The following is a 23,765-nucleotide window of genomic DNA, read 5'->3' as shown; positions in this document are numbered from 1 at the left end:
ATTTATTCCTGTGTAGTGGGTCCATCTGGCCTGTGGGTCCTGTGTAGTGGGTCTTGTGTAGTGGGTCCATCTGGCCTATAGGTCCTGTGTAGTGGTTCCATCTGGCCTGTGGGTCCATCTGGCCTGTGGGTCCTGTGTAGTGGGTCTTGTGTAGTGGTTCCATCTGGCCTATGGGTCCTGTGTAGTGGATCCTGTGTAGTGGGTCCATCTAGCCTATGGGTCCTGTGTAGTGGTTCCATCTGGCCTGTGGGTCCTGTGTAGTGGGTCCTGTGTAGTGGGTCCATCTAGCCTGTGGGTCCTGTGTAATGGTTCCATCTGGCCTATGGGTCCTGTGTAGTGGTTCCATCTGGCCTATGGGTCCTGTGTAGTGGGTCCTGTGTAGTGGTTCCATCTGGCCTGTGGGTCCATCTGGCCTGTGGGTCCTGTGTAGTGGGTCCTGTGTAGTGGTTCCATCTGGCCTGTGGGTCCATCTGGCCTGTGGGTCCTGTGTAGTGGGTCCATCTGGCCTATGGGTCCTGTGTAGTGGGTCCATCTGGCCTGTGGGTCCTGTGTAGTGGGTCCTGTGTAGTGGGTCCATCTGGCCAATGGGTCCTGTGTAGTGGGTCTTGTGTAGTGGGTCCATCTGGCCTATGGGTCCTGTGTAGTGGGTCCATCTAGCCTATGGGTCCTGTGTAGTGGGTCCTGTGTAGTTTGTCCATCTAGCCTATGGGTCCTGTGTAGTGGGTCCTGTGTAATGGTTCCATCTGGCCTGTGGGTCCATCTGGCCTATGGGTCCTATGTAGTGGGTCCATCTGGCCTATGGGTCCTGTGTAGTGGGTCCATCTAGCCTATGGGTCCTGTGTAGTGGGTCCTGTGTAGTGGGTCCATCTGGCCTGTGGGTCCTGTGTAGTTTGTCCATCTAGCCTATGGGTCCTGTGTAGTGGGTCCTGTGTAGTGGGTCCATCTGGCCTGTGGGTCCTGTGTAGTGGGTCCATCTGGCCTGTGGGTCATGTGTAGTGGGTCCATCTGGCCTGTGGGTCATGTGTAGTGGGTCCATCTAGCCTGTGGGTCCTGTGTAGTGGGTCCATCTGGCCTGTGGGTCATGTGTAGTGGGTCCATCTGGCCTGTGGGTCATGTGTAGTGGGTCCATCTGGCCTGTGGGTCCTGTGTAGTGGGTCCTGTGTAATGGGTCCATCTGGCCTGTGGGTCCTGTGTAGTGGGTCCTGTGTAGTGGGTCCATCTGGCCTGTGGGTCCTGTGTAGTGGGTCCATCTAGCCTGTGGGTCCTGTGTAGTGGGTCCATCTGTGTAGTGGGTCCTGTGTAGTGGATCCTGTGTAGTGGGTCCATCTGGCCTGTGGGTCCTGTGTAGTGGATCCTGTGTAGTGGGTCCATCTAGCCTGTGGGTCCTGTGTAGTGGGTCCATCTGGCCTGTGGGTCCTGTGTAGTGGATCCTGTGTAGTGGGTCCATCTAGCCTGTGGGTCCTGTGTAGTGGGTCCATCTGGCCTATGGGTCCTGTGTAGTGGTTCCATCTGGCCTGTGGGTCCATCTGGCCTGTGGGTCCTGTGTAGTGGGTCCATCTAGCCTGTGGGTCCTGTGTAATGGTTCCATCTGGCCTATGGGTCCTGTGTAGTGGGTCCTGTGTAATGGTTCCATCTGGCCTGTGGGTCCTGTGTAGTGGGTCCTGTGTAATGGGTCCATCTGGCCTGTGGGTCCATCTGGCCTGTGGGTCCTGTGTAGTGGGTCCATCTGGCCTATGGGTCCTGTGTAGTGGTTCCATCTGGCCTGTGGGTCCATCTGGCCTGTGGGTCCTGTGTAGTGGGTCCTGTGTAGTGGGTCCATCTGGCCTATGGGTCCTGTGTATTGGGTCTTGTGTAGTGGGTCCATCTGGCCTATGGGTCCTGTGTAGTGGGTCCATCTAGCCTATGGGTCCTGTGTAGTGGGTCCTGTGTAGTGGGTCCTGTGTAGTTTGTCCATCTAGCCTATGGGTCCTGTGTAGTGGGTCCTGTGTAATGGTTCCATCTGGCCTGTGGGTCCATCTGGCCTATGGGTCCTATGTAGTGGGTCCATCTGGCCTATGGGTCCTGTGTAGTGGGTCCATCTAGCCTATGGGTCCTGTGTAGTGGGTCCTGTGTAGTGGGTCCATCTGGCCTGTGGGTCCTGTGTAGTTTGTCCATCTAGCCTATGGGTCCTGTGTAGTGGGTCCATCTAGCCTGTGGGTCCTGTGTAGTGGGTCCATCTGGCCTGTGGGTCATGTGTAGTGGATCCATCTGGCCTGTGGGTCATGTGTAGTGGGTCCATCTGGCCTGTGGGTCATGTGTAGTGGGTCCATCTGTCCTGTGGGTCCTGTGTAGTGGGTCCTGTGTAATGGGTCCATCTGGCCTGTGGGTCCTGTGTAGTGGGTCCTGTGTAGTGGGTCCATCTGGCCTGTGGGTCCTGTGTAGTGGATCCTGTGTAGTGGGTCCATCTAGCCTGTGGGTCCTGTGTAGTGGGTCCATCTGTGTAGTGGGTCCATCTGTCCTGTGGGTCCTGTGTAGTGGGTCCATCTGGCCTGTGGGTCCTGTGTAGTGGATCCTGTGTAGTGGGTCCATCTAGCCTGTGGGTCCTGTGTAGTGGGTCCATCTGGCCTATGGGTCCTGTGTAGTGGTTCCATCTGGCCTGTGGGTCCATCTGGCCTGTGGGTCCTGTGTAGTGGGTCCATCTGGCCTATGGGTCCTGTGTAGTGGGTCTTGTGTAGTGGGTCCATCTGGCCTATGGGTCCTGTGTAGTGGGTCCATCTAGCCTGTGGGTCCTGTGTAATGGTTCCATCTGGCCTATGGGTCCTGTGTAGTGGGTCCTGTGTAATGGTTCCATCTGGCCTGTGGGTCCTGTGTAGTGGGTCCTGTGTAATGGGTCCATCTGGCCTGTGGGTCCATCTGGCCTGTGGGTCCTGTGTAGTGGGTCCATCTGGCCTATGGGTCCTGTGTAGTGGTTCCATCTGGCCTGTGGGTCCATCTGGCCTGTGGGTCCTGTGTAGTGGGTCCTGTGTAGTGGGTCCATCTGGCCTATGGGTCCTGTGTAGTGGGTCTTGTGTAGTGGGTCCATCTGGCCTATGGGTCCTGTGTAGTGGGTCCATCTAGCCTATGGGTCCTGTGTAGTGGGTCCTGTGTAGTGGGTCCTGTGTAGTTTGTCCATCTAGCCTATGGGTCCTGTGTAGTGGGTCCTGTGTAATGGTTCCATCTGGCCTGTGGGTCCATCTGGCCTATGGGTCCTATGTAGTGGGTCCATCTGGCCTATGGGTCCTGTGTAGTGGGTCCATCTAGCCTATGGGTCCTGTGTAGTGGGTCCTGTGTAGTGGGTCCATCTGGCCTGTGGGTCCTGTGTAGTTTGTCCATCTAGCCTATGGGTCCTGTGTAGTGGGTCCATCTAGCCTGTGGGTCCTGTGTAGTGGGTCCATCTGGCCTGTGGGTCATGTGTAGTGGATCCATCTGGCCTGTGGGTCATGTGTAGTGGGTCCATCTGGCCTGTGGGTCATGTGTAGTGGGTCCATCTGGCCTGTGGGTCCTGTGTAGTGGGTCCTGTGTAATGGGTCCATCTGGCCTGTGGGTCCTGTGTAGTGGGTCCTGTGTAGTGGGTCCATCTGGCCTGTGGGTCCTGTGTAGTGGATCCTGTGTAGTGGGTCCATCTAGCCTGTGGGTCCTGTGTAGTGGGTCCATCTGTGTAGTGGGTCCATCTGTCCTGTGGGTCCTGTGTAGTGGGTCCATCTGGCCTGTGGGTCCTGTGTAGTGGATCCTGTGTAGTGGGTCCATCTAGCCTGTGGGTCCTGTGTAGTGGGTCCATCTGGTCTATGGGTCCTGTGTAGTGGTTCCATCTGGCCTGTGGGTCCATCTGGCCTGTGGGTCCTGTGTAGTGGGTCCATCTGGCCTATGGGTCCTGTGTAGTGGGTCTTGTGTAGTGGGTCCATCTGGCCTATGGGTCCTGTGTAGTGGGTCCATCTAGCCTGTGGGTCCTGTGTAATGGTTCCATCTGGCCTATGGGTCCTGTGTAGTGGGTCCTGTGTAATGGTTCCATCTGGCCTGTGGGTCCTGTGTAGTGGGTCCTGTGTAATGGGTCCATCTGGCCTGTGGGTCCATCTGGCCTGTGGGTCCTGTGTAGTGGGTCCATCTGGCCTATGGGTCCTGTGTAGTGGTTCCATCTGGCCTGTGGGTCCATCTGGCCTGTGGGTCCTGTGTAGTGGGTCCTGTGTAGTGGGTCCATCTGGCCTATGGGTCCTGTGTAGTGGGTCTTGTGTAGTGGGTCCATCTGGCCTATGGGTCCTGTGTAGTGGGTCCATCTAGCCTATGGGTCCTGTGTAGTGGGTCCTGTGTAGTGGGTCCTGTGTAGTTTGTCCATCTAGCCTATGGGTCCTGTGTAGTGGGTCCTGTGTAATGGTTCCATCTGGCCTGTGGGTCCATCTAGCCTATGGGTCCTATGTAGTGGGTCCATCTGGCCTATGGGTCCTGTGTAGTGGGTCCATCTAGCCTATGGGTCCTGTGTAGTGGGTCCTGTGTAGTGGGTCCATCTGGCCTGTGGGTCCTGTGTAGTTTGTCCATCTAGCCTATGGGTCCTGTGTAGTGGGTCCATCTAGCCTGTGGGTCCTGTGTAGTGGGTCCATCTGGCCTGTGGGTCATGTGTAGTGGATCCATCTGGCCTGTGGGTCATGTGTAGTGGGTCCATCTGGCCTGTGGGTCCTGTGTAGTGGGTCCTATGTAATGGGTCCATCTGGCCTGTGGGTCCTGTGTAGTGGGTCCTGTGTAGTGGGTCCATCTGGCCTGTGGGTCCTGTGTAGTGGATCCTGTGTAGTGGGTCCATCTAGCCTGTGGGTCCTGTGTAGTGGGTCCATCTGTGTAGTGGGTCCATCTGTCCTGTGGGTCCTGTGTAGTGGGTCCATCTGGCCTGTAGATCCTGTGTAGTGGGTCCATCTAGCCTGTGGGTCCTGTGTAGTGGGTCCATCTGGCCTATGGGTCCTGTGTAGTGGGTCCATCTGGCCTATGGGTCCTGTGTAGTGGGTCCTGTGTAGTGGGTCCTGTGTAGTGGGTCCATCTAGCCTATGGGTCCTGTGTAGTGGGTCCATCTGGCCTATGGGTCCTGTGTAGTGGTTCCATCTGGCCTGTGGGTCCATCTGGCCTGTGGGTCCTGTGTAGTGGGTCCTGTGTAGTGGGTCCATCTGGCCTATGGGTCCTGTGTAGTGGGTCTTGTGTAGTGGGTCCATCTGGCCTATGGGTCCTGTGTAGTGGGTCCATCTAGCCTATGGGTCCTGTGTAATGGTTCCATCTGGCCTATGGGTCCTGTGTAGTGGGTCCTGTGTAATGGTTCCATCTGGCCTGTGGGTCCTGTGTAGTGGGTCCTGTGTAATGGGTCCATCTGGCCTGTGGGTCCATCTGGCCTGTGGGTCCTGTGTAGTGGGTCCATCTGGCCTATGGGTCCTGTGTAGTGGTTCCATCTGGCCTGTGGGTCCTGTGTAGTGGGTCCTGTGTAGTGGGTCCATCTGGCCTATGGGTCCTGTGTAGTGGGTCTTGTGTAGTGGGTCCATCTGGCCTATGGGTCCTGTGTAGTGGGTCCATCTAGCCTATGGGTCCTGTGTAGTGGGTCCTGTGTAGTGGGTCCTGTGTAGTTTGTCCATCTAGCCTATGGGTCCTGTGTAGTGGGTCCTGTGTAATGGTTCCATCTGGCCTGTGGGTCCATCTGGCCTATGGGTCCTATGTAGTGGGTCCATCTGGCCTATGGGTCCTGTGTAGTGGGTCCATCTAGCCTATGGGTCCTGTGTAGTGGGTCCTGTGTAGTGGGTCCATCTGGCCTGTGGGTCCTGTGTAGTTTGTCCATCTAGCCTATGGGTCCCGTGTAGTGGGTCCATCTAGCCTGTGGGTCCTGTGTAGTGGGTCCATCTGGCCTGTGGGTCATGTGTAGTGGATCCATCTGGCCTGTGGGTCATGTGTAGTGGGTCCATCTGGCCTGTGGGTCATGTGTAGTGGGTCCATCTGGCCTGTGGGTCCTGTGTAGTGGGTCCTGTGTAATGGGTCCATCTGGCCTGTGGGTCCTGTGTAGTGGGTCCTGTGTAGTGGGTCCATCTGGCCTGTGGGTCCTGTGTAGTGGGTCCATCTAGCCTGTGGGTCCTGTGTAGTGGGTCCATCTGTGTAGTGGGTCCATCTGTCCTGTGGGTCCTGTGTAGTGGGTCCATCTGGCCTGTGGGTCCTGTGTAGTGGATCCTGTGTAGTGGGTCCATCTAGCCTGTGGGTCCTGTGTAGTGGGTCCATCTGGCCTATGGGTCCTGTGTAGTGGTTCCATCTGGCCTGTGGGTCCATCTGGCCTGTGGGTCCTGTGTAGTGGGTCCATCTGGCCTATGGGTCCTGTGTAGTGGGTCTTGTGTAGTGGGTCCATCTGGCCTATGGGTCCTGTGTAGTGGGTCCATCTAGCCTGTGGGTCCTGTGTAATGGTTCCATCTGGCCTATGGGTCCTGTGTAGTGGGTCCTGTGTAATGGTTCCATCTGGCCTGTGGGTCCTGTGTAGTGGGTCCTGTGTAATGGGTCCATCTGGCCTGTGGGTCCATCTGGCCTATGGGTCCTGTGTAGTGGGTCCATCTGGCCTATGGGTCCTGTGTAGTGGTTCCATCTGGCCTGTGGGTCCATCTGGCCTGTGGGTCCTGTGTAGTGGGTCCTGTGTAGTGGGTCCATCTGGCCTATGGGTCCTGTGTAGTGGGTCTTGTGTAGTGGGTCCATCTGGCCTATGGGTCCTGTGTAGTGGGTCCATCTAGCCTATGGGTCCTGTGTAGTGGGTCCTGTGTAGTGGGTCCTGTGTAGTTTGTCCATCTAGCCTATGGGTCCTGTGTAGTGGGTCCTGTGTAATGGTTCCATCTGGCCTGTGGGTCCATCTGGCCTATGGGTCCTATGTAGTGGGTCCATCTGGCCTATGGGTCCTGTGTAGTGGGTCCATCTAGCCTATGGGTCCTGTGTAGTGGGTCCTGTGTAGTGGGTCCATCTGGCCTGTGGGTCCTGTGTAGTTTGTCCATCTAGCCTATGGGTCCTGTGTAGTGGGTCCATCTAGCCTGTGGGTCCTGTGTAGTGGGTCCATCTGGCCTGTGGGTCATGTGTAGTGGATCCATCTGGCCTGTGGGTCATGTGTAGTGGGTCCATCTGGCCTGTGGGTCCTGTGTAGTGGGTCCTATGTAATGGGTCCATCTGGCCTGTGGGTCCTGTGTAGTGGGTCCTGTGTAGTGGGTCCATCTGGCCTGTGGGTCCTGTGTAGTGGATCCTGTGTAGTGGGTCCATCTAGCCTGTGGGTCCTGTGTAGTGGGTCCATCTGTGTAGTGGGTCCATCTGTCCTGTGGGTCCTGTGTAGTGGGTCCATCTGGCCTGTAGATCCTGTGTAGTGGGTCCATCTAGCCTGTGGGTCCTGTGTAGTGGGTCCATCTGGCCTATGGGTCCTGTGTAGTGGGTCCATCTGGCCTATGGGTCCTGTGTAGTGGGTCCTGTGTAGTGGGTCCTGTGTAGTGGGTCCATCTAGCCTATGGGTCCTGTGTAGTGGGTCCATCTAGCCTATGGGGGCCATCTTTCTGATTCTGATGAGGATGAAGAGCCTTACTGTATACAGCACTGCAATATAGTATGTCTTCTGACATCTCTATTCATCCCTCTCTCTCCCTCCATCTCTCCCCTCCCTCTCGCCATCTCTCCCCTCCCTCCTGCCATCTCTCCCCTCCCTCCTGCCATCTCTCCCCTCCCTCCTGCCATCTCTCCCGACCCTCCATTTCTCCTCTCACTCCCACCATCTGTCCCTCCACTCCCCCAGGTCTACGGTCCTGCAGCAGCAGTTCAACAAGGTGGGGAAGGTGGAGACTGGCTCTGTGGCCCTGCCGGCCATCATGCGTTCAGGGGCCGGGGGCCCCGAGAGCTTCCAGATGGGCTCCATGCCCCAGGCCAAGCAGCACATCACCAGCGGACAGATGCACAGGGGCCACATGCCCCCGCTGGTAAGACTGGAGGGCCACATTGAACTGTAGCAGGGTTGGGGTCAATTCAGTTTTCAAATCAGGAAGTTCAATTCAGTTCAATTCAAGATTTGGAAAAAAGCCCAAATAGGAAATGGTGGTTAATTCACTTCCTCAATTGACTGTTAATTGAAATAACTGAACAGACCCCAATACAATCTCTATATCTGAAGAAAACCTTTTAGAGGCTAATACACCATAACATTCTCAGTGGAAAATAATAAAAAACATGAAGTGTTATTGGCCCTATTTTATTAACAGTACAGAATGAAAAATAAGAGTGTTTCTCGATATGTTCCCCTGTGTGCAGACATCCGCCCAGCAGGCCCTGACTGGCACCATCAACTCCAGCATGCAGGCGTTGCAGGCTGCCCAGGCCTCGCTGGAGGAGTTTGACACCCTGCCTCCCCTCGGGACAGACGCGGTGAGACACCTGGACTTAAACTGACCCTCTCTTCACCTGTACAACCTCCAAGCTGTAGCTATAAGAAACTTCTGGATGATCTCGTCTATCATGTTGTCCTCTCAGTTAGTTTAAAGTGAATTATTTCAAATGGATACAATTTTAAAGCATAGTTGTACCAAATAAAGAGAGAGAACATGCTCCACTCTTTTATATTGTAATACAGTGAGTTGGTGTATTTTTCATGTAAGTTGTGTAGAAAATAGTTTAATGTCAATGTGATCTGTGTCTTCCCATGATCAAGGCCTCCCAAGCCTGGCGTAAGAACAAGATGGACGAGTCCAAACACGAGATCCACTCCCAGGTTGACGCCATCACAGCCGGGACGGCCTCTATGGTCAATCTCACCGCAGGTACCGTCTCCTCACTGTGGATAACAACAATGGATGTTGTGGTAGCTATCCAGTGGTGGAAAAAGTACCCAACTGTCATACTTGAGTAAAAGTAAAGATACCTTAATAGAAAATGACTCAAGTAAAAGTGAATGTCACCCAGTAAAATACTACTTGAGTAAGTCTAAAAGTATTTGGTTTAAAATATACTTAAGTATCAAAAGTAAAAGTATAAATCATTTCAAATTCCTTATTAAGCGCACCATTTTCTTATTTTTGAAATTTACGGAAAGCCACGGGCACACTCCAACATTCAAACATCATTTACAAACAAAGCATGTGTGTTTAGTGAGTCCTCCAGATCCGAGGCAGTAGGGATAACCAGGGATGTTCTCTGTTTAGTGAGTCCTCCAGATCATTGGCAGTAGGGATGACCAGAGATGTTCTCTGTTTAGTGAGTCCTCCAGATCACTGGCAGTAGGGATGACCAGGGATGTTCTCTGTTTAGTGAATCCTCCAGATCACTGGCAGTAGGGATGACCAGGGATGTTCTCTGTTTAGTGAATCCTCCAGATCATTGGCAGTAGGGATGACCAGAGATGTTCTCTGTTTAGTGAGTCCTCCAGATCACTGGCAGTAGGGATGACCAGAGATGTTCTCTGTTTAGTGAGTCCTCCAGATCACTGGCAGTAGGGATGACCAGGGATGTTCTCTGTTTAGTGAATCCTCCAGATCACTGGCAGTAGGGATGACCAGGGATGTTCTCTGTTTAGTGAATCCTCCAGATCATTGGCAGTAGGGATGACCAGAGATGTTCTCTGTTTAGTGAGTCCTCCAGATCACTGGCAGTAGGGATGACCAGGGATGTTCTCTGTTTAGTGAGTCCTCCAGATCACTGGCAGTAGGGATGACCAGGGATGTTCTCTGTTTAGTGAATCCTCCAGATCACTGGCAGTAGGGATAACCAGGGATGTTCTCTGTTTAGTGAGTCCTCCAGATCATTGGCAGTAGGGATGACCAGAGATGTTCTCTGTTTAGTGAGTCCTCCAGATCACTGGCAGTAGGGATGACCAGAGATGTTCTGTTGATAAGTGCGTGAATTTGACTATTTTCCTCTCCTGCTAAGCATTCAACATGCAACGAGTACTTTTGGTTTTCAAGTGAAATGTATGGAATAAAAAGTACAATATTTTCTTAACCTCTAACACCTCCCAAACCCGGATCCGGGAGCACCCCCCACCACCCCCCACTGACTAGCATAGCTAGCATAGCGTCACAAGTAAATAGTAGCATCTAAATATCATTAAATCACAAGTCCAAGACACCAAATGAAAGATACAGATCTTGTGAATAAAGCCATCATTTCTGATTTTTTAAATGTTTTACAGGGAAGACAAAATATGTAAATCTATTAGCTAACCACGTTAGCAAAAGACACCACTTTTCTTACTCCATCAGTTTTTTACTGCATCAGTAGCTATCACAAATTCGTCCAAATAAAGATATAAATAGCCACTAACCAAGAAACAACCTCATCAGATGACAGTCTGATAACATATTTATTGTATAGCATAGGTTTTGTTAGAAAAATGTGCATATTTCAGGTAGAAATCATAGTTTACAATTGCACCCACCATCACAACTCGACTAGAATAAATACAGAGAGCAACGTGTATTACCTAATTACTAATCATAAAACATTTCTTAAAAATACACAGCGTACAGTAATTGAAAGACACAGATCCTGTGAATCCAGACAATATTTCAGATTTTCTAAGTGTTTTACAGCGAAAACACAATAAATCGTTATATTAGCATACCACATGTGCAAACATTACCCCAGCATTGATTCAAGGCAAAAAGAGCGATAGCGTTATCATCACCAAAATATATTAATTTTTTCACTAACCTTCTCAGAATTCTTCCGATGACACTCCTGTAACATCATATTACACAATCCATATAGAGTTTGATTGAAAATGTGCATATTTAGCGGCACAAATCGTGCTTACACAATGGAAATACTGTCCAACTACTCAAGCAATCTGCCCGGCGCCATCTTGGAAAGATACCTATTTTTATCGAAAACTATTCATAAACTTGACTAAAAAAATACAAGTTGGACAGCAATTGAAAGACAAATTAGTTCTTAATGCAATCGCTGAATTACATTTTTAAAATTATCCTTACTGTGCAATACAGGGTGCGCCAAAGCGAAGCTACCCAAAAAAAAATGGCGACATATGCGTTTAACATTTTTCAACAGAACAACGATTTATCATCATAAATAGTTCTTACTATTAGCTGAGCTTCCATCAGAATCTTGGGCAATGTATCCTCTCTCCGGTCTAATCGTCTTTTGGTCGAAAGATGTCCTCTTGTTCTGTCGAAATGGCCACTAACGTTCGGCATGTACTGGAAAAGTGTCCAACTATTGGAAGTGCGTCACAAAGAAATGCCAGAAAATCGCACTAAACGGATATAAATTGCTATAAAACGGTTTAAATTAACTACCTTATGATGTCTTTAACACCTATAACGAATAAAAATATGACCGGGGATATAGAAGTGGCTAAACCAAAGCTTGGAAGGAGGCCAGTCCGACGTCCATCGTGCGTCAAGCGCAGGGAAGAAAAGAAAGCTACTTCCGCCCTTTGGTCTTTTATAAAGTCCCAGATTGCGCAATCGACTCCATTCAAATTGTCACCACTTACTGACATCTAGAGGAAGGCGTAGGCAGTGTTTGTAGCCCCATAGCATTCACAGGGACCTAAAAACTGACCTGGGAACAGAGGCCAAGATTTCTGAAATCTCACTCCCTGGCAGGAAAAGTGCTGTAGAATGAGTTCTGTTTCACTCAGAGACATAATTCCAACGGTTTTAGAAACTAGAGAGTGTTTTCTATCCAATAATAATAATAATATGCATATTGTACGAGCAAGAATTGAGTACTAGGCAGTTTAATTTGGAGACCAATATTTCCAAGATCGAAATAGCACCCCCCATAGGCTCAAGAATTAAGGAATGTAGTGAAGTAAAAGTAGTCAAAAATATAAATAGTAAAGTACAGATACCCCAAAAAACGACTTAAGTAGTACTTTAAAGTATTTTTTATTACTTTACACCACTGCTTATATCTGTCTTGAAGAACCAGTAGATATGGGATTGCCTTTTTCACAGGCGTGCAATACAGGTCTCTCTTGTAAAATAGATTTTATCTCAATGACAATAACATGTAGAAATACAGCTTAAATGAAAAAAAAAGTTATTTAGATTCGGCATTGTAATGTCCTTTAACTAGATATGTAAAGCCTTTTTCAGCTTAAATATTGACTCTGTGGGGGGATGAATAAAACAAAGCAGCAGCATAGACCACGTGAAGACTGCTCATGAAGTTCCCCTCATAGACCACGTGAAGACTGCTCATGAAGTTCCCCTCATAGACTACGTGAGGACTGCTCATGAAGTTCCCCTCATAGACCACGTGAGGACTGCTCATGAAGTTGACCTCATAGACCACGTGAGGACTGCTCATGAAGGTTACCTCATAGACCACGTGAGGACTGCTCATGAAGTTCTCCTCATAGACCACGTGAGGATTGCTCATGAAGTTCCCCTCATAGACCACGTGAGGACTGCTCATGAAGTTCCCCTCATAGACCACGTGAGGATTGCTCATGAAGTTCCCCTCATAGACCACGTGAGGACTGCTCATGAAGTTGACCTCATAGACCACGTGAGGACTGCTCATGAAGGTTACCTCATAGACCACGTGAGGACTGCTCATGAAGGTTACCTCATAGACCACGTGAGGACTGCTCATGAAGTTCCCCTCATAGACCACGTGAGGATTGCTCATGAAGTTCCCCTCATAGACCACGTGAGGACTGCTCATGAAGTTCCCCTCATAGACCACGTGAAGACTGCTCATGAAGTTCCCCTCATAGACCACGTGAAGACTGCTCATGAAGTTCCCCTCATAGACCACATTCATATATTAGTAACTGGGACTGAGTAGCAGGCAGTTTACTCTGGGCACGCTTTTTATCCAAATGTGAAAATGCTGCCCCCTACCCATAACAAGTTAAAGGACTGCCCACAAAGTATTGAAACCTTAACATGTCTGTCTGTCCCCCTCAATAATAGGCGACCCAGCAGAGACAGACTACACGGCGGTGGGCTGTGCCGTGACCACCATCTCCTCCAACCTAACGGAGATGTCCAAGGGGGTCAAGCTGCTCGCCGCCCTCATGGAGGATGAGGGAGGCAACGGAAACCAGTTGTTGGGGGCTGCCAAGAACCTGGCGTGTGCCGTGTCCGACATGCTAAAGACCGCCCAGCCAGCCAACACTGAGGTAACACGCACGAGCACACACTGAATACTGAAGTAACACACCGAATGCTTAGCCATTTTTGTGTACTTCCTGTTTCTGTGTTGCACAATGATAATGTTCAGAAAAGCTCATGGTGGAAAAAGATTTTGCAGCTAAAATTGAAAATCTGTGTTCTTATTAAAATGTTTTCTCCCATTTTGTGCTTACTGGACATGACCAATGTCACCTGTAAGTTAACGTGAAACCATCTTCATGCATAAGATGTTAAAGAATCCCTTCATGATGGCTTTTCTTCAGTCATGTGACCTGTGCTTTTTGGGCATCTTTTTTTTTTACCCATCAGCCCCGTCAGAACCTTCTGCAGGCTGCAGGCAACGTGGGCCAGGCCAGTGGCGAGCTGCTGTCTCACATCGGAGAGACGGACGCCGACCCCCGCTTTCAGGTAGGCCAACCGTGACCCAGTCCAGAGTAAACTAAACTGACACTCTGAAAGTGGGACTACGCCACAAGAAAATAAGTTGACCGTTTTCAGACTTGGGGCAAATTCTAACTTCCACTTAAGTCAAACGTTCACTTAGTCTCCCATTGACATCAATAAATGGCTAAGTGAAAATTCCTGGAAGTTAGGATTCAGCTCTTCATAAACTTTAGTCTGAATCTTCTGTGCAAATCATCCATTGCTTTCAACACTCTGATTTGCACAACGTTTAAGTTGTCTTAGGATCTTAGGTCAGAACACGGTCCTGATCAGTTCCCTATGTAGAGTTTGTTGACATAATTTGTGCAATACTGTGTGATTTACTATAACCCCCTTTGTTTACACCTGCATTGGTCAGTTTCTAGGTAAAGGATCTTTCAGGGGTGCAAGGCGGAGCGTCTCCACTTATAGTCACATGCTGGTAACAAACGTGTCCTCGAAAGATAAGCCTATCCGAATCACTGTCACTCCCAATGGCCAATCATACTAATCGTTCTTGGATCTTTCACTGTAATTGATATGGACCACACTGGTGTAACGTCATCTAGTAGTGTTTTCTTGTCATTTCTAACTGTTTAATAAGCATTTGACAGCAGTTTTGTTCAGTTTCTCTTGCATATCTTCAGGTACTCAAAATGCTCTACGTTTTCTTATAGGTTTTGATTATTGACACGCAGAAAGAGCAAGTAGCTCTCAAAAGCATTTGATTATGAATGTATGCAGCTGAACAGCTGAATGCACTGAGAGAAACTCAGTTTCAGATGAGAAAATTCACCCCAGGGATTAAAAGGTGAACTGTATTTACATGATCATATTCTGCCCTGTCCAAACAAGACTTCTGCCCTGTCCAAACAAGACTTCTACCCTGTCCAAACAAGACTTCTGCCCTGTCCAAACAAGACTTCTGCCCTGTCCAAACAAGACTTCTGCCCTGTCCAAACAAGACTTCTGCCCTGTCCAAACAAGACTTCTGCCCTGTCCAAACAAGACTTCTGCCCTGTCCAAACAAGACTTCTACCCTGTCCAAACAAGACTTCTGCCCTGTCCAAACAAGACTTCTGCCCTGTCCAAACAAGACTTCTGCCCTGTCCAAACAGAGTAGTTCCCATTTGTAGGGTACTGGGTTGATTATTAACTCTTAATGTGGTTGCATTGAGCTCTAGGAGAATACTGCTGTACCTGAAGATATACAGGGAATGTCTGTTTTAACAATTGTGTCCAATATCAAATGAAGGGTTTAACAATAGTAGTAGTAGGGGATCTGTTTCGATAAGTGGTGGGAAGCCTGTTACCAATTGTTTTCTCGAAGAGAATTTCTGAATTCCTCATGACTGAACTAAGACCTATTGGCAACAGGTTTTGAATACAGTATTTAACCTTTTAAAATGGGACAAAACGACAGCTCTTTGGTGAAGGTGTTGGAGTTGTTGTTTAATGTGGAGTTATTTATAATAGCCTATACATGTATTGAGGGAAGCACTTCAACTGAAAATGTGACGAAGTAGCTGTAATGTTACACGTAAGTGAAGATAAGCCTACCATACAATGACTGAGCGAGCGCAGAGAACATACTGTGGAGAAATAAGTAGGCCTGGCTAATGCCTGTTCATAAATGCTTGTGGAATGCAGCCTGACCGTAGCTCCCACAAAGTCCTCTGTTTTTTTTCTCCCCCTCCCTTTTTCTGCCTCCTCCTCCCCCTACTCCTTCACAAAACAACATGCAGGGAGAGCTGCCCAACTCCTCTGTCGTGATGTCGATAATCCCACTCAAACACCTTCTAAACTGCATAAAAATAGTCTCTGGAGTGGTGCGGAGGCTGATGAGTGTTTGCTAGATTAGCTTTTGCAGCGACCTTGTTGCTGATATCCTGTCTCTCCTCAATGACAACCATGTGTTAGCCCACCATGCGTTAGCCCCTGTGTGTTAGCCCACCGACCGTGCGTTAGCCCACCGACCGTGCGTCAGCCCACCGACCGTGCGTTAGCCCACCGACCGTGCGTTTGCCCACCGTGTTGTTAGCCCACCGCGTTGTTAGCCCACCGCGTTGTTAGCCCACCGCGTTGTTAGCCCACCGCGTTGTTAGCCCACCGCGTTGTTAGCCCACCGCGTGTGTCTGGCACTTCAGAGGTCACAGCTGGAGTCCCTCCGCTTCCACGTATCATCTTTTGACACACCTCGAGAGCCCTTAGTCACTTTTCTTTCCCCCTAGTCACTTTTCTCTCCCCCTGCTCCATTTTCTCTCCACCCTAGTCTCTTCTCCCCCCTCAGTCACTTTTCTCCCCCCCTACTCCCTTTTCTCTCCCCCCAGTCACTTTTCTCCCCCCCTTAGTCACTTTTCTCTCCACCCTAGTCTCCTCTCCCCCCCTCAGTCACTTTTCTCCCCCCCCCCAGTCACTTTTCTCCCTCCTAGTTACTCCCCCACCCCACTTAGTCACTCTGTTTTTGTGCTTCCAAACGTGAAGTAACAGGTTTTGGAAGCACAAAAACGCACATTCTTTAGTTAAAATATATCTATCACGAGTCACAATTTAAACAGTTGCACATGTTTGTGATATATCCCAGACCCAAAACCAGTATCAATGTCAAACCCAGTCTCTGACTAAATCAGCTAGTTGACAAAATATACATTAATATGCCATTGTTAGTCATTCTGTACTGTAGCTGCATTAGCTAGCCCACCACATAACCTTGTAGAATATCCTTATATTACCTTTGGAGGGTAGAGAATGCCTGTATGTTCCTAAAGTCCCGACTTGTGGGGTAGACACAAGACCAAAAACTAAAGGCAGTATAGTATACACGTGGTCCCGTGTGGCTCAGTTGGTAGAGCATGGCGCTTGCAACGCCAGGGTTGTGGGTTCATTCCCCACGGGGGGACCAGGATGAATATGTATGAACTTTCCAATTTGTAAGTCGCTCTGGATAAGAGCGTCTGCTAAATGACTTAAATGTAAATGTATAGAGTTGATGATTGTCTTTGGAGCCACCAGGCTTGAGTCTCCCCTCCTCCCCAGCCTGGATGGGTTATACTATAGTATATTTAGGTTTAAGCCAATGAATGTGAAGTGCTCTGTCACAAATGGCACCATATTCCCTACATAGTGTACTACGGCTCTGGTCAAAAATAGTGCTCTATGTAGAAAGTAGGGTCATCAATAGGGCCTTCTATTCACCTTTGTGCTAAAACTGGCTACCACTGAATTCAGGTCAGACTGTAAGCTGTGGTGTGGCAGGACAGATTTTAAAACTGGAAAAGTCTCTAATTTTCTCCTTTTGTAGAGGCTATTTCTCTAATTTCTTTACTTAATTTATTTTGCCAAAATAGACCTTAACATTTGAGTACTCTTCCTGAAGAGGACAATTCTCTTCCGAATAATTAAATTGATCCTAATTCTTATCAAAATAATGAAATGAGTGCATTGTTCCATAGTTCACCCACAATCTTTTCACCCTATATAACCTAGGTGTCACACTGTTTCTGTTCTCAACAATGCTATACTGTCGTCTTCTTTGCTACGACAACAACAACAACAAGTTAACTAAAGCAGAAACAGTCTGGTACTCAGGCTAAAGATACTCACAATGAACCACAGTCTCAATCAAAACAGGGCCTCGTTTATGGGCCTGGTATGGAATCGTCAAAATTATATTTTCTCTTTCCACTTAAGCATGCCTTAATTTACTTCATGCTACATGCTAATAAGCATGCTAACTAGCCTGTGTCATCCCTGCCGTTCTCAGGACATGCTTATGCAGCTGGCTAAAGCCGTGGCTAACGCCGCCGCCGCGCTGGTGCTCAAAGCAAAGAACGTGGCCCAGAAGACGGAGGACTCTGCACTCCAGAACCGCGTCATCGCCGCAGCGACCCAATGTGCCCTATCCACCTCCCAACTGGTGGCCTGCACCCGGGTAAGAGAAGAGAACCCCAACATCTTTACCACACACTAACCATCTATTGTCCTATGTTTGTCATTTAGACTTGGGCGGTATACCGTTTAAAGGGGAATTTTTAAAAATACTCCTCCCCCTTTCTTACCCCTATCTCTCCCTCCCCTTTTCTTACCCCTCTCTCCCTCCACTTTTTTTTTACCACTATCTTTGCCTTTGCTTTTTCTCTCCTTTCTCCCCTTATCCTTTTTTGTCTTACCCCTCTCCCTCTCTCTCCAGGTGGTCGCTCCCACCATCAGCTCTCCGGTGTGCCAGGAGCAGCTGATTGAGGCAGGCAAGCTGGTTGCCAAGTCGGTGGACGGCTGCGTGGATGCGTCTCAGGGCGCCACCAGCGACGAGGGGCTCCTCAAGCAGGTGGGCGCCGCCGCCACAGGCGTCACCCACGCCCTCAACGAGCTCCTGCAGCACATCAAGCAGTACGCCCACGGAGGCCAGCCCATAGGGCGCCACGGAGAGGCCACCGACCGCATCCTGGACGTCACCGAGAACATCTTCAGCTCCATGGGAGACGCCGGTAGGCTGGGGGATGGGAGGGGCGGGGCGGGGCTACGAGAGGTCAAGGGTCAGCAGTCATATTGGAGTGAGATAGCAAAGATGGTGGATTAAAGATGTCCCACTCATGCCTTTTACCATTGAAGAAAATGGTCACAGTTCAGGTCTGCTTAAGGGGGTGGCTCTCCCATAGGCAGCAATGTGGTAGCAGCTGGGTCTGGTCTGCTTAGTTTATTGACTGTATGTGAACCTGAAAAAAGGAACGAGTGAGATGTCTCTGGAGTCTGCATCTCAAAATGAAATCCTATTTGCAAAAAGCAATTTCAAATGTTTGTCTTATTTCCAAAAAGCAGTACAAAAAAAGTCTAATTTGACATGTTTTAATATGACAATATGATGAGGAAGTGGATTGTTGTATAACTTTTTGTTGGAAAAATACTCCCTGACTTTTAAGTTTCAAGAGGTTTATTAAAGGAAAGATCCAAATGCTGCCTCTCATACCGTTGCCTTTTTCCTAGTGCCAGAATCAATAAAGGTTAGATGAATAAATCAGTATTTAAACTTCAATAAAAACTAGATGAATAAATGAGGATTTAAACCTCAATATAAACTAGATGAATAAATGAGGATTTAAACCTCAATATAAACTAGATGAATAAATGAGGATTTAAACTTCAATAAAAACTAGATGAATAAATGAGGATTTAGACTTCAATAAAAACTAGATTAATAAATGAGGATTTAGACTTCAATAAAAATTAGATGAATAAATGAGGATTTAAACCTCAATAAAACCTAGATGAATAAATGAGGATTTAAACTGTATTGCCTGCTGCTTCTCTCCAGGTGAGATGGTGCGTCAGGCCCGCATCCTTGCCCAGGCCACCTCGGACCTGGTCAACGCCATCAAGATGGACGCAGAGGGCGAGTCGGACCTGGAGAATTCCCGCAAGCTGCTGTCAGCCGCCAAGCTCCTGGCAGACGCCACGGCCAAAATGGTGGAGGCTGCCAAGGTCTGTTCCACATGAGCTACTGTTCCCATCCTGTCCCCCGTTCCACCAAGGTCTGTTCCATATGAACTACTGTTCCCATCCTGTCCCCCGTTCCACCAAGGTCTGTTCCACATGAGCTACTGTTCCCATCCGGTCCCCCATTCCACCAAGGTCTGTTCCATATGAGCTACTGTTCCCATCCGGTCCCCCGTTCCACCAAGGTCTGTTCCACATGAGCTACTGTTCCCATCCGGTCCCCCGTTCCACCAAGGTCTGTTCCACATGAGCTACTGTTCCCATCCTGTCCCCCGTTCCACCAAGGTCTGTTCCATATGAGCAACTGTTCCCATCCGGTCCCCCGTTCCACCAAGGTCTGTTCCATATGAGCTACTGTTCCCATCCGGTCCCCCGTTCCACCAAGGTCTGTTCCATATGAGCTACTGTTCCCATCCTGTCCCCCGTTCCACCAAGGTCTGTTCCATATGAGCTACTGTTCCCATCCGGTCCCCCGTTCCACCAAGGTCTGTTCCATATGAGCTACTGTTCCCATCCGGTCCCCCGTTCCACCAAGGTCTGTTCCATATGAGCTACTGTTCCCATCCGGTCCCCCGTTCCACCAAGGTCTGTTCCACATGAGCTACTGTTCCCATCCGGTCCCCCGTTCCACCAAGGTCTGTTCCATATGAGCTACTGTTCCTATCCGGTCCCCCGTTCCACCAAGGTCTGTTCCATATGAGCTACTGTTCCCATCCGGTCCCCCGTTCCACCAAGGTCTGTTCCATATGAGCTACTGTTCCTATCCGGTCCCCCGTTCCACCAAGGTCTGTTCCATATGAGCTACTGTTCCCATCCGGTCCCCCGTTCCACCAAGGTCTGTTCCACATGAGCTACTGTTCCCATCCTGTCCCCCGTTCCACCAAGGTCTGTTCCACATGAGCTACTGTTCCCATCCGGTCCCCCGTTCCACCAAGGTCTGTTCCATATGAGCTACTGTTCCCATCCGGTCCCCCGTTCCACCAAGGTCTGTTCCATATGAGCTACTGTTCCCATCCGGTCCCCCGTTCCACCAAGGTCTGTTCCATATGAGCTACTGTTCCCATCCGGTCCCCCGTTCCACCAAGGTCTGTTCCACATGAGCTACTGTTCCCATCCTGTCCCCCGTTCCACCAAGGTCTGTTCCATATGAGCTACTGTTCCCATCCGGTCCCCCGTTCCACCAAGGTCTGTTCCACATGAGCTACTGTTCCCATCCGGTCCCCCGTTCCACCAAGGTCTGTTCCATATGAGCTACTGTTCCCATCCGGTCCCCCGTTCCACCAAGGTCTGTTCCATATGAGCTACTGTTCCCATCCGGTCCCCCGTTCCACCAAGGTCTGTTCCATATGAGCTACTGTTCCCATCCGGTCCCCCGTTCCACCAAGGTCTGTTCCATATGAGCTACTGTTCCCATCCGGTCCCCCGTTCCACCAAGGTCTGTTCCATATGAGCTACTGTTCCTATCCGGTCCCCCGTTCCACCAAGGTCTGTTCCATATGAGCTACTGTTCCCATCCGGTCCCCCGTTCCACCAAGGTCTGTTCCACATGAGCTACTGTTCCCATCCTGTCCCCCGTTCCACCAAGGTCTGTTCCACATGAGCTACTGTTCCCATCCGGTCCCCCGTTCCACCAAGGTCTGTTCCATATGAGCTACTGTTCCCATCCGGTCCCCCGTTCCACCAAGGTCTGTTCCATATGAGCTACTGTTCCCATCCGGTCCCCCGTTCCACCAAGGTCTGTTCCATATGAGCTACTGTTCCCATCCGGTCCCCCGTTCCACCAAGGTCTGTTCCACATGAGCTACTGTTCCCATCCGGTCCCCCGTTCCACCAAGGTCTGTTCCATATGAGCTACTGTTCCCATCCGGTCCCCCGTTCCACCAAGGTCTGTTCCATATGAGCTACTGTTCCCATCCGGTCCCCCGTTCCACCGTTGAGGATTTATGAGCGTGGCTGGAGGAATGGAGAGGCCTCCTTTTAGGAGCTGTGTGTGTGTGTGCGTGTGTGTGTGTGTGTGTGTGTGTGTGGTGTGTGGTGTGTGTGTGTGTGTGTGCATAGTTTCTGTGTTTAAAAAAAAAAATTGTTGTTTAGTCTTATTTAAGTTTAAGTCTGCTGTATTGAGGATTTAGTTAGCAACTTCCTCAGTGTGCTCGCATGCGGGTGGAATATCCTCTTGGTCTAATGGTTATGATGCTGGTTTCCCCAGCGGGAGAACGGGGTTCAGATCCCACTTGTGACATTAACGTGCTGATGTGTGTGCAGGGCGCAGCCGCCAACCCGGACAGTGAGGAGCAGCAGCAGAGACTGAGGGAGGCAGCAGAGGGTCTACGCATGGCCACCAACGCGGCTGCCCAGAATGCCATCAAGAAGAGGCTGGTCAACAAGCTGGAGGTGAGGACACAGTCAGACATCCTTCTCTTGATATTACTGGATCTCAACCAGTGTTTCTCCCGTCGTTATATAGATTGGATTGGGTGGGCCCCCCTCCTAACTTTGTTACACCCCCCTGCTTAAAAGAGACTGGTACTTTCCGCCTGGAAATTAAACTAGGGGAAATGCTGACTTTCAAAGTGTATGGCCATTTAGATATTTTAACATTACACATTACTACTAGGGCCAGGAGTTTTTCAAGACCACCTGACCTGACCACAACAAACAGGCTCTAGTTAAAGGAACTAGTTAAAGGTACACATGGGTACTTCTTTAGAGTGAAAATTCCTTTTCCAGCAATATCAATAAGACAGTATCATGAATATCAAACCGTTTATGATGTAAAACGTTAGAGACAATTTTAGGAGAAGAGGTGGGTCTTTTAAACAGGCGGAAATACTCTCGATTCAAGCCTCTTACCCAAGAGCCCTAGAGTGAAAACGTATCTTAGTCTCTCTCAGTGTTAAGCCTTGTTTTCATGGAAGTAAAAATAATAAAACATCTCGGCTTCTCATAGCAACCACACAAGTCAAATCAAAGTTTATTTGTCACGTGCGCCGAATACAACAGGTGTAGACCTTACAGTGAAATGCTTACTTACAGGCTCTAACCAATAGTGCAAAAAAAATGTGTGTGTGTGTGGGTGGGTGGGTAAGTAAAGAAATAAAACAACAGTAAAAATACATTTGAAAATAAGAGTAGCAAGGCTACAGACACCGGTTAGTCAGGCTGATTGAGGTAGTATGTACATGTAGGTATGGTTAAAGTGACTATGCATATATGATGAACAGAGAGTAGCAGTAGTGTAAAAGGTGGCTTCCCATAACAGCCAAATAAGTAAGAAGCCCTTGAGTGGTGCAGCGGTCTAAGGCACTGCATCTCAGTGCTAGAGGCGTTACTACAGACCCTGGTTCGATTCCAGGCTGTATCACAACCCGGCCGTGATTGGGAGTCCCATAGGGCGGCGCACAATTGGCCCAGCGTTGTCCGGGTTAGGGTTTGGCCGGGGTAGGCCGTCATTGTAAATAAGAATTTGTTCTTAACCTTGCCTCGTTAAATAAAGGTTACATAAAAATAAATATCAGATGCATGTTCAATCACCTATCTCTGCCATACAACCACCTCTCTCTCTGCCATACAACCACCTCTCTCTGCCATACAACCACCTCTCTCTCTGCCATACAACCACCTCTCTCTCTGCCATACAACCACCTCTCTCTGCCATACAACCACCTCTCTCTGCCATACAACCACCTCTCTCTCTGCCATACAACCACCTCTCTCTCTGCCATACAACCACCTCTCTCTCTGCCATACAACCACCTCTCTCTGCCATACAACCACCTCTCTCTGCCATACAACCACCTCTCTCTGCCATACAACCACCTCTCTCTCTGCCATACAACCACCTCTCTCTCTGCCATACAACCACCTCTCTCTCTGCCATACAACCACCTCTCTCTCTGCCATACAACCACCTCTGCTGGTGCCCAGCAGCTAGTTCTAGGATGCGTCCCAAATAGCACCCTGTTCCCTATATAGTGCACTACTTTTGACCAAAGCCCACAGGGCCCATGGTGCGCTACTTTTGACCAGAGCCATATGTAAGGAAACAGGGTGTTATGTGGGATGCTGCCCTAGTGTTAAGTGATATCGTAGGCCCACAAAAAAGCTTTGTAACTGAGAGGGAGGTTTGTAGAACTTATGAATGGCCGTGACTTGTCTAAGCAGAACTTATGACTGTCTGACTTGTCTAAACAGAACTTATGACTGTCTGACTTGTCTAAATCAAATGTTATTTGTCACATACACATGGTTAGCAGATGTTAATGCGAGTGTAGCGAAATGCTTGTGCTTCTAGTTCCGACCATGCAGTAATATCTAACAAGTAATCTAACAATTTCACGACAACTACCTTATACACCCATGTGTAAAGGGATGAATAAGAATATGTACATAAAGATATATGAATGAGCGTTGGCCGAACGGCATAGGCAAGATGCAGAACTAAACGGAACTTATGACTGTCTGACTTGCCTAAGCAGAACTTATGATTGTCTGACTTGCCTAAGCAGAACTTATGACTGTCTGACTTGCCTAAGCAGAACTTATGACTGTCTGACTTGCCTAAGCAGAACTAATGACTGGCGGTGAATCTGTCAGTGAACAGCAAAACAAGCCTTCCGCAATATTACAATCGTGGGAAATCACAGGTTGGAAAGCAAATGTCTACTGCTGAAAAGACAAGAGGCTAATCCGTATGCTGTAGGCTACCAAAAT

The 23,765-nt window shown here is 49.2% G+C and overlaps 1 protein-coding gene across 1 annotated transcript in view; it reads left to right on the top strand.

The window, feature by feature from the left end:
- The window catches only part of LOC120026163 (talin-1-like), a 156,274-nt gene that overhangs the window by 77,860 nt on the left and 54,649 nt on the right, over positions 1-23,765 (top strand). The window contains exons 14-22 of the mRNA XM_038970989.1: positions 7,781-7,961; positions 8,290-8,403; positions 8,687-8,795; positions 12,921-13,129; positions 13,452-13,550; positions 17,329-17,496; positions 17,755-18,049; positions 18,874-19,040; positions 21,318-21,446. Coding sequence (XP_038826917.1) covers positions 7,781-7,961; positions 8,290-8,403; positions 8,687-8,795; positions 12,921-13,129; positions 13,452-13,550; positions 17,329-17,496; positions 17,755-18,049; positions 18,874-19,040; positions 21,318-21,446 — 1,471 coding nt within the window. The remainder of the gene's footprint in view (positions 1-7,780; positions 7,962-8,289; positions 8,404-8,686; positions 8,796-12,920; positions 13,130-13,451; positions 13,551-17,328; positions 17,497-17,754; positions 18,050-18,873; positions 19,041-21,317; positions 21,447-23,765) is intronic.

The sequence above is a fragment of the Salvelinus namaycush genome, chromosome 31, assembly GCF_016432855.1.
Source record: "Salvelinus namaycush isolate Seneca chromosome 31, SaNama_1.0, whole genome shotgun sequence".
Taxonomy (NCBI): Eukaryota; Metazoa; Chordata; class Actinopteri; order Salmoniformes; family Salmonidae; genus Salvelinus; species Salvelinus namaycush.
Note: the sequence above shows the minus strand (reverse complement) of the source record. Positions and strands in the feature narration are given on the sequence as shown.